The following is a 13,702-nucleotide window of genomic DNA, read 5'->3' as shown; positions in this document are numbered from 1 at the left end:
GGGAAAAAAGCGGGGGAGGCTTGAGGGAGGCAGGAAGGGATGCACACAGGCCCAGGTGGAAGGTAAAAAGACATGGCTGCTGAGGGCAGGGACAGTGCTCAGTTGCAGTAAGTCATCAGTTTCTCCCTTTGATGGAGCCATTGAGTTCTTCAGGAGTTGAACTAAAGATGTGATGCTACAAAACCATCTCTGTCACTGACAGGCAGACACAGTGAGCAGGGAGCTTGTATACCTTCTACTTCCTCCTTTCTCCTGCAATGCTCCAACGAGAAGAAACCGAACTCGTCTCATCCCGGATGGACTAATGCATGGACAACATGCCTATTTGCTTCTTTCTCAACTGGCTAAATGAATGCCTGGTCAAAGGAGGGAAGGTATGTTGTGACTTATCAAAGAGGGAGGGTCCTTTGGGGGATAAAGGTAGAGGTTCATTGGCTAACGATCAGCTGCATTTATACTTATTACTACCTGAAACAGTAAAATGTTCCCTAGCTCAAAATCAGCCTTGACTGTTAAACGTGAAGCAAGAGAATGTGACCAGAAACCCTGAAAAAGGCTTCCATGTCATTTGAATTACGCTAATAACATAATTGCTTCTACTTGTTGTTGTTAGCTGCAGCCCCCTGCACAGAGCTGCTGCACAGCTGCAGCCAGAGAAACGCTTTTGGTTTTCTGTTAGGATTAATATCACAGTAGATCTCTAAATTCTGTTCTGAGCGGAGATGTTTTATCATCCCGTGATGATCTAAATGTCAGTACAGAAGCCTTATTGCAAGACCTTAAACGTCACACGCTTACCAAGCAATGTTTAGGTGATCCGCAGGCAAAAAGATGCCATTGGTTCTATTTTGGTTTTGACACTTTACAGGCATGCCAAGCCTACTTTGTGACTCCTCATCACAGACTGCTTATGTCTGTGAACTGTGAGCAGTTCAGTTACAGTTGTCTGATTCATTTTAGTAGCTTTGAGCCCCCAAGAGGTAAAACTGACGACTCATGTCAGAGGGTAAATGTAGTTTTGTGTAGTCGAAAGGGTTTTTCCTTCTTTTTTGTATCTAGTTTGACGTCTTGTGAATTTTCCCCAGTGTTGGAAAACACTAAAACTCTTCTGTCAGCTGCGTTTCGGAGTGTATTTCAACATGTAGCAGCTCATAACTGCATTTCGATGTGTAGTCCCTGTAATGCTGTTGTAATGCTGATATTTGGATGGATGCATACAGAAGAGTGATGTTGGCAGGACAGCGAGGAAGAAATGGTAAGATGGCAGGAAGGTGAAGTGAGGGACCGAGATTGGGAAAAAAAAAGGAAGGAAAAAAGAGGAAGAAAAGGTTCTCGAGGGGGGGGAAGGAAAGGGCAGGTGGAGGAGGGCTGCTCTTTGGGATCTTTGAAAGCAGCAGGTCCTGACTGGGAGCTTGACCCCATTTAGGACGAGCGAGAGACGTTGAGAGGAAGTGCGAGGGAGTGAGAGAGGGAGATGGAGAGAGACTCCTCAGACCTGCACTCAAAGGCCCTCCCCAGGAAGTCCTCAATCTTCCAAGAGGCCGACACCCCCCACCAACAGCAGAGAAAAAAACTAGGGAAAAAGCCCTCATTTAGGATGAGTGGAGGAGAGAGAGAAAGAGCGAAGGGCCCCCATCCTCCTCTGAGGGGGGTCCTGATATCAAAACTTGGCCTCAGCAGGATGGAGACAAATGTCAGCAAGAAGGAAAGGTTCAGCTTCTTTTATCATTTTATTTGGATATTGATTTGTGTGTGCGAAGCTTGTAATCAACCAATTTGACCTTTTCTGCATTTTTTTTTTGTTTGTTTTTGTGATGCCGAATTCAAAATTGATCTATTATTGGACACAGTCTACATTTAAAAAACAAACAAACAAATAAATAAAAAAAAGTCTTAAGTAGGAGAGGGGAGTCCACGAAATTCTCCATAGGTCAACATGAGTCGTTTTGGCAGAGGTGGGGTCTATGCAAGTACATTTACTCAACTTTTGTACTACTACTGCACTGCCTCTGAAAGGAAAATGTTACTCTTTTAACTGCACCTTAATTATTTATTTAACAGCTTTTTATTTTACAGATTTAGACACATAAAACACACAAATCAGCTTTTGCAATGATTTACGGATTAAACAGGCCATGTTTACTCACCAGTAGTGGTAATACAATAGTAATATTAATGCATGGTAATTTTCGTGACGGGGCGGGGGATCTTGCAGCATGACTCGGCTTCTTTAAGCGGTCAGCAGTCCATACACCAAGTTCTTTGCATCACTTTCACTTTTCATACATATTTTTAGTGAATTAGGATTTTGGAATGCGGAACCCTTGTGTTATTTTTACTTCTACCGCTATACTCTAATTCTGACCAGTTCTGATAACATTATACTTACACAGACAGACTCAACATGGCTTTAGGGTGCGTCCATATGTGATCTTGAAGATGGTTGAGTTCAGATCTGGTTAGCATTTATTCGGCTTAGGAGGCTGATGGCTCTCATCCCTCACACTCCTCCAAAATTCCAAAATTAAACAGGTGAATGTTAACGTTTGACCTAGAGTTTGACCCAGGGTTCTGAGTTGATCCATTCTGATTCTCAACCACAGGTATATAGATATAAAAGTGCTGTAAGTATGTGTGTCGAGACTGGTGATGGAGACGGAAGCTGCGTCCACTAAATGATATACATTAAAAAAAACAAAACAAAACATATTTGATCATGGATCCCCTATTCTGTAAATGCATAATGTCAGTGCTCCTACTGTGATTCCAGTGATTGGTGGCCAGAAATCCACAGTCCACATGAGGCCTCATCAGACCGAGCGGGTATCTTCCAAACCTGTCCTTTCCCACAAGAAAACACGCAGGGCTGGTTGGGAAAGCTTTGCTATCTCTAGTGTGTGTGTGTGTGTGTGTGTGTGTGTGTGATGTGATGTGATGGTGACTCTCTGACTCGGCTCACAGAACCTTCTGCCCTGCAGAATAATTTTCAGATGTGTCAGTTAAAAGCTGCCAGTATGGTGGAGGTAGTGGGGGTTGAGTGGGATTAGCTGTTTTTCTGACCTGCACACACACACAACCCCACTTGTTGACAGTCAGCTGTTTTCACTGCTGTTGTGCAAAATTGGCAGAAATGCAGTGTGTGTGTGTGTGTGTGTTAGAGAGAGAGACAGACGTAGGTGTGCATGCCCTCAGTCCAAGCAAATGTAGTTCTAAAATCGTTTTAAAAGAACAAACTGAGCCTTAAATCATCTTGCACTTGAGTGACACGAGGATGACACAGTGTTTTCTGTTTATTTCACTCGGCAGTGGCACATCTGTCTGTGTCTTTGTGCCTCAGTTGGTCTTTTTTTTTTTTGTAATTGCTGTTTGTTGTAAGAAAATTGCTGTATGTTTTGCCAAGAGAATCTTGGAGTCAATACGATGTGAAAGCGGTTTGTTTCGGCACGTGGATCAAATTATTTAGCGTTTGGTGGGGCAATTTTCTCCAGGTCTTTATTAAAGTCTACGCTTTATGTTTTATAAGTTTTGTTAATGACTATTAATGTTACCATTCTGTCAAAATGTACAAGAATCAGAGCAATGGCAGTTGTTTTGTCTCAAATCGGAATTGGCCAAGAAAAAAATGCAGTCGGTGCACCTCCAGTTTGCATTAGCCAGACAGGTTGAGCTGATGCTAATCACTTTGATGTGTTCATCACATGGAGTGTGTGTGTGTGTGTGTGTGTGTGTGTGTTTGCATTGGCCATGACTGACTCTGCTCCCTCAGAGGGACTATCATTGCTGGTAATCCTTTTCATGGTGGACTAATCTGTTTTTGCCAGGGTCACTCCATCCCGGTCCTCTCTCCCTCCCTCCCTTCCTTTTTTCTTTTCCTCCTCGGCAGGGTTTCCTCCCTCTCTCCTCTCTCCTTACCTCATTCTGCAAAGGTCACTTGTTCTTTCTTCCCTCCGTCCTTCCTTCCCCTCCCTCACTAGCTGCCCTTGTCCCTTTCATAGCACTAATCTCATTACACAGAGAATCAAAGCTTTCATGTTTACCCCCCGTCCATTTGAAAATCAAACCAATAATGAGAGATTAGGCATCTTCCGCCTTCCTTCTCCTCCTCACTTTCTTTTTCCCCTGCTTCCTTCCCCTCTCTCCATCGACCCTTCCCTCGACGTCCACCTCCAATAATGTGGCAATGTGCTGTTTTGAAGGCGAATACCAGTTTCTTTTAGTGAAATCTTCTTGTTTGTTTTCTTTGTTTCTTTCTTTCAGAAGCGGTCAGACTCATATTAATCCAACGTCTGTGTGTTGTATGGAGCTGGAGTCAGGACAGCTTTACCATGAAGACTTGGAAGCAGAAAGAGGTATGTCAACATTTGAATTTGAAAATAAAATTGTCCCACCAGCCCTACTGCTGTCCACATATCCCTTAAATTTAGAAAAGGGTACACACAGTGTATCCCAAACTCATCCACTTGCTTTAAAATATCCAACACGTTCTCATCCCACAAAGCCTTCCTGCTGCAAAGCCTTTCTATCAGAACTTTGGTTGGTTTAAGCGCAAAAACTTCATGGGTTGGGTTTAGGAAAACCCTCCTTCGTTACAAAAACAGCCATATTGGTCATCTGTGCAAGGAGTTTTGTTGCCTAAACCTGAGCCAACTGCAACTGTTTCACAATGTTAACCACGTGATGACCAATGTTTGTACGTCTGGTACTCTGTCGGATGTCGTCGACAATCAACCCATTCAGTCGTTGAGGTACGAAGACGTGTTGGGATTAACTGCTTTTCTCAAATCTGTTCGTGTCCACTTGCATGTTTGTTTGCTTTACATTCAGTGTGAGCACACCTTAAGAGATGATGGCAAGTTGATTTTTATGAAGTAATTCATTTTTTTGGACACAGCCAGGCTGAGTGCCACCCCTTGCAGCCAGTCTTATTGCTAAGCTAAGCTCATAGCTCCACAAACATGAGATGGATTGATATCAATCGCCTCTTAAAAAAGCAAGCTAATTCCACAATGTTTTGAAGTTAATTTAAAAATGTTACCATCCCTTAAGCCAAAACTGACAATATCTATCAACAAACTGATACATCAGCTCACTCCTCCTTCCTCCATCTTTCCCTCCCCTTTTGTATCCTTATATCCAATCATCTCCCCATCGTTTTCAACCCTTCAGCTTACCTCTGCTCTCACCACTAACAAAACCACAATCTGATCCCCCCCCCCCCCACTCACACACTCATACACACACACACACACAAACAGGCAAACTCAAACACGTGGTCTAATCATATTTCTTCCTATCTAGAAGCAATCAGTGATAGTGTTGGCTGCTCCCGAGCGCCTTGACAATGCTGGCAGAGAGGGAGGCTGCACATGCTCTAATTAAATTAAATGTGTGTGCTGATGTGTGTGCGTCTATCGGTGTTTGTGATGAGGAAGCGGGAGGCACATATAAAATGTAGCTGCAGCACCGACACTGCTTGACCTGCCTGAGGCAGATGGAAGAATGATAGGAAACGAAGGGTTTGACGTGAAGAGCTCAGCTGGAAGCATTAAAGGTCAAAGCAGGATGTTTATTGTTGCCGCTGTGTTAACATATCATTAGTTATTTCTTAGTTATTAGATTTTGCGCAGCATTTCTCACACATCACCTGTCAGAGTGTCTGTCTTGTCTTTTGCTAATAAATTTTCAGTTTCGTGTCTATTTGTACTTTTCTTAGAAAGTACTTTTCTTAGTCCCCCCCCCCCCACCATTAGTTTCCACTGAAGGAGAATCCTTATCTCTAGAGAAGATGGTTGTTACTGGACAATTCTGCAAAACCCCAGCAATGTACTAAAAAAAGCTTTTTTAAAAAAACATTTCTTTTCAGATATTTCATAAAGGAAAGAAATGCATTGATCACATTTGCAAAACCTCATGTGTACACATGGATTTTGGTGAGAAGCACTGACTATAGAGAGAGAGAGAGAGAGAGAGAGAGTTGCCCCGGTGACCCCCTGCACAGAATTAAGCACAGGAAGATTGAATAAAGAGCGATATGCAGCCACTCAGGTCTGGAACATCTCTGCAATGTTTTTAAGACACAAAGCCTCTCTGTGTCCCACTAGTTTCACACCATTAATGCCGGAGAACTATTATTGATGAATGACATAGCTGCTAATTGTGAAATTACATGGAGAGAGATGTTGCCGAAAATGACCGAAGGCCCAAAACTGAATTTCCCTTCTTTTTTTTGTTTTTTGTTCTTTTGTTTTGCACATGTGGAACAGATCAGCAGCAAGCATTGTCCATAAAATGAAAGACCTGCTTGGTATATCTATATATATCTATATCTATATTTATTTTTATATGTTTTTTAGGTTGTTTTCTGTCTGTTAAGAATGTGGTGAGTGTGCCACATCTGTATGAGAAATGATAGAATAAATGGTCTTGAAGCTCCAGTGTAAGAGCCTGCTGTCTGGCAGACAGGCAAAACCCATTAGCAAGGCTCTGTTAGCGATCGTCTTGTAAACGGAGGCCCCGGGCATTCATTAGGCATCAATCAAAGGACGAGGTGCGATGATTAAATGATGAGTGCAAATGCTTAACAGTGTTCGGTACACCAGGCCACTTTACTCTGACACTTGAAAATGGGGGAAAATGGATGGAAGAAAGATGATGTTAGTCTCCACGTAGATGGATGGAACTGGTTAATTTATTCATGGCAGTTATTAAAGAAAGTGAATTTGAAAACCTTGAAGTCAAAGCTTGATGATGCCTCCAAATGCTGTTGGAGCAAAAAAGAAAAAAAAAAAAAAAGAAAAAAAAGGAAACGAAGAGTGCTCGTTGCTGGCTCTCAGTAATCATCGTTAAATTACGCTCAATTTAGGAATTCGCAGACTTTGTTCCTGTTTCAAAGCTCAGAAAGTATCAGTTCGTAGGCCGACGAACCAAGTTGTGGATCTGCGACGCACGAGAAACTTGGAGCAATCTATCCATTTTCTGAGCCACTCACGTGCTTCAAGGTCATGAGGATTGGAGGGGGGGGGGTGTGTGCTGGCTTGAAATATTTATTGAGTGTTACTCTGAAAAAGCTAAAGCACTTTATTAATTGAAATGATAAAGGCCTTAAGGCAACAGCTATTATGACAGAACCTTGAGGTCCCATCAAGAGGCCATGTGTAAAGAAAAATAAATAAAAAAGTGGTTTTAAGGCCGTTGTTGTAGGGTTGTTTTGATACAAATGCAGTACTAGAAATACCTCCGATACTGTCTAAAATGGGAACAGAAAAAAACGTTATCAGAATTATTAAATCTGGCAGCAATTTGAATCACTTTTTGCTACTAATCAATCAACTCTCAGATTTTATTTTTTTACATCATTATGTTGACAAAAACCCAGCCACGAAAGTACAGTCCAGCACCCAGACAATATACTGCCCACATATATATATACACTGCAGTTAGGAAAGTGGTGGATCAGCGGGAGGGGGGGCCCCGTAACTTACATTTGCCCAATCCGGCCCTTCACTATCACTTTCACAGTCCTTTCTGCTCACATTGCCACTTTACATTCATCTTGACTTCTTTCGCAGCGGAAAGAAGCATAAATACCTCGAGTGTGTATGACGAGCGCATCATAATGCGCAGTGATAGAAGCTGTTTGTCAAACTTATTCCGCTATTTTATGAATGGAGAGAAAAGGAAGCTTTCAGAAAAATACAGTAATTTCCCCAAGAGAGTTTATTTTATATAAAAAGTCACAACTATACTTGTGTGATGAGATCATACAACCTGGAATGCTAGCATTTTACCGGTTACCGGCTGAAACATTTTCCTTTACAATAGGAAAAAAAAAACTTTCAATGTCAATACTTACTACTAGCATCACAATAATTACTCTTTCATCATCAGCTACTGCAATTGTATCCAGTCTAGAAGGCTGAACATGACATATGTCATAACTTGCTGGTGTATATATGAACTGTATGCATGCTGGTGTGTGTGTGTGTGTGTGTGTGTGTGTGTGTGTGTGTGTCAGTAAGGCTGAGCTGCAGTAGAGCTGACAGCTTGCTGTGACAGAGAGCCTTAAACAAACCCACTGGGTCGGCTGCTGCACAGGAGAAATGCCTTTGATTCTATTAGGCCTGTGTGTGTGTGTGTGTGTGTGTGTGTGTTCATTTGTGGCCTGTTGGCTTAGAGATTTCAGGGCCTAAAAGCATGGTGAAAATTTGAAGAACATCCTCACTGCTGAACCTCCTGACACTCTTTGATCCTCTGCTCTGTCCAGGGGTGTGTGCTGAGAGAAAGAACGCGGTGATACTGTGTGCGGGATTATACGTACCGATAATCGCCTCGATTAGTTTGATCGCAATGTCGTGCGTTTCTGAAGTTCTCAGAGCTTCTAATCATTTAATGTTCCAAGCCAAATGAACCCTTTAAAAGCTCCGTATATGAGCATGTCGTCTCTCCTGAGTGCAGAGCAAAGTGACCCAGAGGTGCAGGTGGTGTTTCCAGCACCGTCCCATTGGTCCACAGGCTGTCCTGTTCCAAACAATGGCCGGTACTGTACACTCTGGGTATTTCCAGTTAGCCTACGCTCGCTTTTGGGCTTTAACTTGTGGATTCGGACGTAATTTTACATTTACATTTTAAGGGAGGGTGAAGCATCTAGCATTTAATTTCCCTCTATCTAAAAACAAAAAATGTGTGAAAATAGTAAAAATGACAAACCAACCCCCAAATAACCCAAATTTATCATGACTCAGTTTCCACAGCATTTAACTCAGATATTAATTAATGTCAGTTTATTGGCCTGCCTCAGGTGAGTTTCTCCTGAAGTTTAGTATCCATATGTTTAAGCACTGAGAGGAAGGTCTGATAACTTGATCCCTGATCCTCCAGTCGGACGCGGTCAAGCCACTGCAGAAGAAGAGGGCGCGACGAGATGACATCATTAGGCAAGCCTCAGACGGTGAAAAACAAAAAGCGTAAACCACAGTGCAGATATTCTGATTGTGCTGCTAAGTCTGTTTCTGTTGCGTTTTGCCTCGTCGTTTCCGCCTGAGCCGAGCCTGAAAAGCCTGTTTTGCGACACACGTAGAAAAACGGTTTGGAAAACAGCGGAATGCTAACTCACAGACGAGCGCCTCAGCTCATCCAACGAGCGAACATCCTGGACACTGTAGCTTCTAGACGTACCTGCTTTGGTCTGTTCGGTCAGTGTGGTCCTTATTCCTCCAGCTCATTTTGGAGCCTACCTTAACCTACCTTACCTGGCTTGACTCTTCTGTCCACTTTCACACACACACACACACATCGACTCTTGGACACCTTAGAGACAGCGTCATAAAGTGAAACTTGAGTTTCGTCCTCTATAGGAGAGTTAACTTAGTAAGCCTTAGAATGGAAATAAAGCAAAGTGTGGTTGCAAGATATCATTATTTGGTCAATGGGAAATATTGCTGTCAATTCATTGATTGGGTTTCCACTCTGTTGGATCTTCTGAGATACAACGCGCTCGTGTGTGTCCACGTTTCGGTGCTGCATGGACAGAAAGAGATGGGACTGTCACAGTGTGCGCAAAACAGATCACACAAGCCACTTAACAGCACTTTAGCCAACTGGTACAAGGGGAGCGAGAGGAAAATCCAGCCATGCCAGCCTGCCAATGTAGTTTACAAGCTTCGCTGAGAGGCGGGCAGCACCTGACAGATGCCACTTGGGAGCATAATACCAGAGGGCTGAAAAGATCCTCCACATGACGGGAAGCCAGCGAGCAGGAGGAGGAGGAGGACTGGAATACCAAACGACAAACTGCAACGTTAAATGAAATATTTATCTGTCACATCCTTTTTTTCCTTCTTTCTTCTGGAAGCTTCGTAGTGCCAAAACAGAGGAAATTTCAATGAAATGAATACCTTTGCGACAAAATAAAAAGGCAACTATTGTGATGATGCATTTGAATCATATAATGCCAAAGGTTGATTGGGATTTCATGTGTTTCTTTGTCATGTATTCATTAAACTGAATGTCTTGCTGTTTTGGACAAAACAAGTTCAATCTGTCACCCTTAGCTCAGCTCTGAGAGATTGTAATTTGCCTGTACTTTTCCCCACAGCTTTTAATAAAGAACAGAATTGTTATTTGCCGCCCCTGTAAAACATGGTTTATGTGTATTATTATTATCATCGTCATTATTGGGAGTAGTGGTTAGTAGAAATAGATTTTTTTAACAGTTTGTTAACACATTGAATTCAAAAAGGCATTGTTTTAAAACGGCAGTCTCTTTACAGATCGTGACAGACTTAAATAAATTGTAATCTTTTAGGAATCTTGGCAGAATAGTCCTTTATGTTTACTGTAAGAACAACACTATTGAAGCTATCCCGGGCCTGTAGCCGCGGGGCCTGCAGTAGCTTTATGGTGGCCGCGTCATACTTTACGTTTAGTTTATTAAAAATGGCGAGTGTTAAAATAATAATAATAATAAATAAAGCTCTGATGTTTCGAACTGAAAGGATTACAGGGCATTTTGTGTGTGTGTGTGTGTGTGTGTGTTGGGGGGGGGTTAAATCTCTCCCTCTTTCTCTCTCGTGCTCTCCACACAGCTTTGGTGAAACAAACAAAAGGGCCGCTTTGAATGGCACGTGCTCCGGGCGTCAGTCACCTGTTTCCTAGCAACTGGCACAACAGAAAAGCACCTGTGGCTCTGAATGGGAGACTGTGTCGCCCTTAGTTAGAGAGAGAGAGAGAGAGAAAAAGGAGAAATTTAAACAACATAAAGCCTTTTTATTGTTATCATAGGTCGTAATGTGTCCGTATCATTAAATCTCAAAATCTCACAACTTATTGGAATATCTAATTTCATTTGTTATCTAATTCTTTAAGACAGTCATATCCCATGCTAATGAATTTAACAGCCTACTTCGGTATTTTAAGTCATTAACTCCTAAATTAGCCCCAAATGCTGACTGTTTTACAGCCTGTTTTAAAATTCAAATATTGTTTACTCAGTTTGGTACTTTTTTGTAGTTATTGCTTTCGTGGTGGTGACGATGATATGTTTATTAAGGCTCTAATGGGTTATTTTGGCTATCATAAGTGGTCATTATGATTTTCTGTAAATTTTTTCTCGTTTTAACTGTTTTCCGTTGCTGCAAGGGGGAAAAAAAAATTCATTATCATTTTAAGTTTTATTTGCCGCAGCAGTTTAAAACATTTAAGAATAGAAAATAAATAGAAAATAAGAGTGATGTGAAAATATCAGACTCTCGTGTAGCCTGGCTAAAACAGAATTATGGGAAATAAACTGATTACATGTTGTGTTTTTTTAGCAGCACACACAAAACAGATGACAGAGGGAGTCATTTTTAGGTCTCGCGCTCCGACGTCACCAGAACCTCGAGCCCCTGCATGCAAATCACGTCTCCGCTCGAGCCTCTCCATTGGCCGTCTCGCGCTCATTTAGCTGCTGTCAAAGCGCGCGGCCCAGGCACGCTCCGGTAACTTTTCCCAGTCCGGCTTCAACCAAAGTAAGCTCAAACAAGCGCTTTCTGTTCTTCACGGCGCTCGCGGATGACAGGGGGGGAATTAAAGGCAGAAAGGGGAAGTGCGGAGCAAATTTACCTCTGAGTGGATTTCATCCTGAGACTACAGCACCTTTTTCATCTCTCACTCCGCTTCTTTCACTCTTTATCTCTCCCTTCCTCGGAGGTTTAGCTGCGCGCGGGCCAGCCTGAATGTTTCTGTGTGTTTGACTGAGAAGTGTTGTCCTACCAAGACGAGGTGAATGTACAGCATCATGATGGAAACGGACTTACATTCCCCCGTGGTGCCCCAGACCAACCCATCCAACCCGGGGGGACACGCGGGAGGAGGAGGCGGCGGCGGCGGCGGTGGGGGGGCCGGCGGCAAAATCCCCCAGGACAGGATCAAGAGACCCATGAACGCCTTCATGGTCTGGTCCCGGGGCCAGCGGAGGAAAATGGCACAGGAGAACCCCAAGATGCACAACTCGGAGATCAGCAAGCGGCTGGGCGCTGAGTGGAAGGTGATGACCGAGGCGGAGAAGAGGCCGTTCATCGATGAGGCGAAGCGGCTCCGGGCCATGCACATGAAGGAACACCCGGACTACAAGTACCGGCCGCGGAGGAAGACCAAGACGCTGCTGAAGAAGGACAAATATTCGCTAGCCGGCGGGCTCCTCGGCTCCTCTGCGGGTGTAGGGATGGGCGGCGGGCAGCGATTGGAAAGTCCCGGAGGAGGCCACGCAGGGGCAAATGCGGGCTACGCCACGCACGTGAACGGCTGGGCAAACGGCACGTATTCGGGCCAAGTGGCGGCTGCAGCGGCGGCGGCTCACGCAATGATGCAAGAGGCGCAGTTGGCTTACACGCAACACCCGGGCACGGGAGCTCACCCGCACCACCCACACCATCACCCACATCACCACCCTCACAACCCGCAGCCGGTGCACAGGTACGACATGAGTGCCTTATCTTACAGCCCCATCTCAAACTCTCAGAGCTACATGAGCGCCTCTCCGCCGGGCTACGGCGGGATCACCGGCTACACTCACCAGCACCAAAGCTCCGGTGTGTCCCCGGTGTCAGGGGCGATCGGAGGGACTCTGGGGTCCCTCGTGAAATCTGAGCCTAGCGTGAGCCCCCCGGTTTCCACCGCGCGCGCCCCGCCGCCGTGCCCCACGGGGGACCTGCGGGACATGATCAGCATGTATCTGCCGAGCGGCGAGGCGGCGGGAGACTCCAGCGTTCACAGCAGACTGCATGTGCTCCACCCGCAGCACTACCAGAGCAGCGGCTCCACTCCGGTAAACGGGACGGTTCCTCTGACTCATATTTAAATCTCTAAATGTACTATAAGCACTACAAACCACAACCAAATATTTAAAAACTTAGATGTGGGCGCAGGCTGCTGAATTGTAAATTATAGGCGGTTATAGCCATAAAAAAAAAATGCAATCACTTTGAACAAACTTTTTTATTATTATTATTATTATTGTTGATTTTATTTTCTTTTCAGTGATGGATTTCTGTCTGTCCGAGCTAAAAGGAAAGCGCATCCGATTTACTTTTGCTCTCTGGAACAGAGCATGCCAAGTTTTGACACGATTTATATTATAATCCGTGAAGGCTGGTGCATTTTTGAAGGTTATTTTTTTTTTCTTATTATTTATTTATATATTTTTTTCTCCTCCCCGACTTTTCTGTGGAATTAAAGGCACCAGCTGTGTGTTTGAGGCATCCTGAAAAGCTGTTTAAAAAGGTGGTGGTGGTGGTGGGGGGGGGGCGTATAATATACGGAGGGCGGTGTGGAAGATGTGTTTTAAGGGGGGAAAAAAAAAGAAAAAAAAAGTTTCTTAGGCTGCAATTTAAATTGATTTCCAGTTTTAATGCTTGTAAACATGTGAGTCAGTCGGTGTAATTTGAATTTGTTTTTTTTGTTTTTTTTGTTGTTGTAAAATTGTAAATTGTGAATAAATAGGCCTACTGAAAACGCTTTTATGCAATTGTATACAGTAATTTACGAAACACCAAGCCTCGTGTTTTCGGGTTGAGGACGAGGACGATTTTGCGCTGAGTTGAAATAAATTTTCCAAGAAATCCTTCTCTCTTGGAGAAAGTGTTAGATCTGTTTTGTGGGGTGTTTTTATTTGTTGTTTTTTTTTAATTTAATTTTATTTTTTGCAAGAGATTAAAACATGCTC

The 13,702-nt window shown here is 43.6% G+C and overlaps 1 protein-coding gene and 1 long non-coding RNA gene across 3 annotated transcripts in view; both read left to right on the top strand.

Moving 5' to 3' along the window:
* Nucleotides 1–13,702, top strand: part of LOC124055508 — an 83,331-nt gene that overhangs the window by 50,376 nt on the left and 19,253 nt on the right. For both annotated transcript variants that reach the window (XR_006842679.1, XR_006842678.1), the window contains exon 2: nt 4,258–4,349. This is a non-coding gene — a long non-coding RNA (uncharacterized LOC124055508). The remainder of the gene's footprint in view (nt 1–4,257; nt 4,350–13,702) is intronic.
* On the top strand, nt 10,880–13,617 carry sox1b (SRY-box transcription factor 1b). The gene has a single exon (XM_046382369.1). It carries the CDS (start codon nt 11,765–11,767, stop codon nt 12,836–12,838), a length of 1,074 nt encoding a protein of 357 aa, XP_046238325.1. The 5' UTR covers nt 10,880–11,764; the 3' UTR covers nt 12,839–13,617.

Source organism: Scatophagus argus, chromosome 24, assembly GCF_020382885.2.
Source record: "Scatophagus argus isolate fScaArg1 chromosome 24, fScaArg1.pri, whole genome shotgun sequence".
Taxonomy (NCBI): Eukaryota; Metazoa; Chordata; class Actinopteri; family Scatophagidae; genus Scatophagus; species Scatophagus argus.
This window is presented reverse-complemented; position numbering and strand designations above follow the sequence as displayed.

What these genes read in the sequence shown, in the direction of transcription:
- sox1b (XM_046382369.1), top strand. Translation starts at nt 11,765, where the DNA reads ATGTACAGCATCATGATGGAAACGGACTTACATTCCCCCGTGGTGCCC.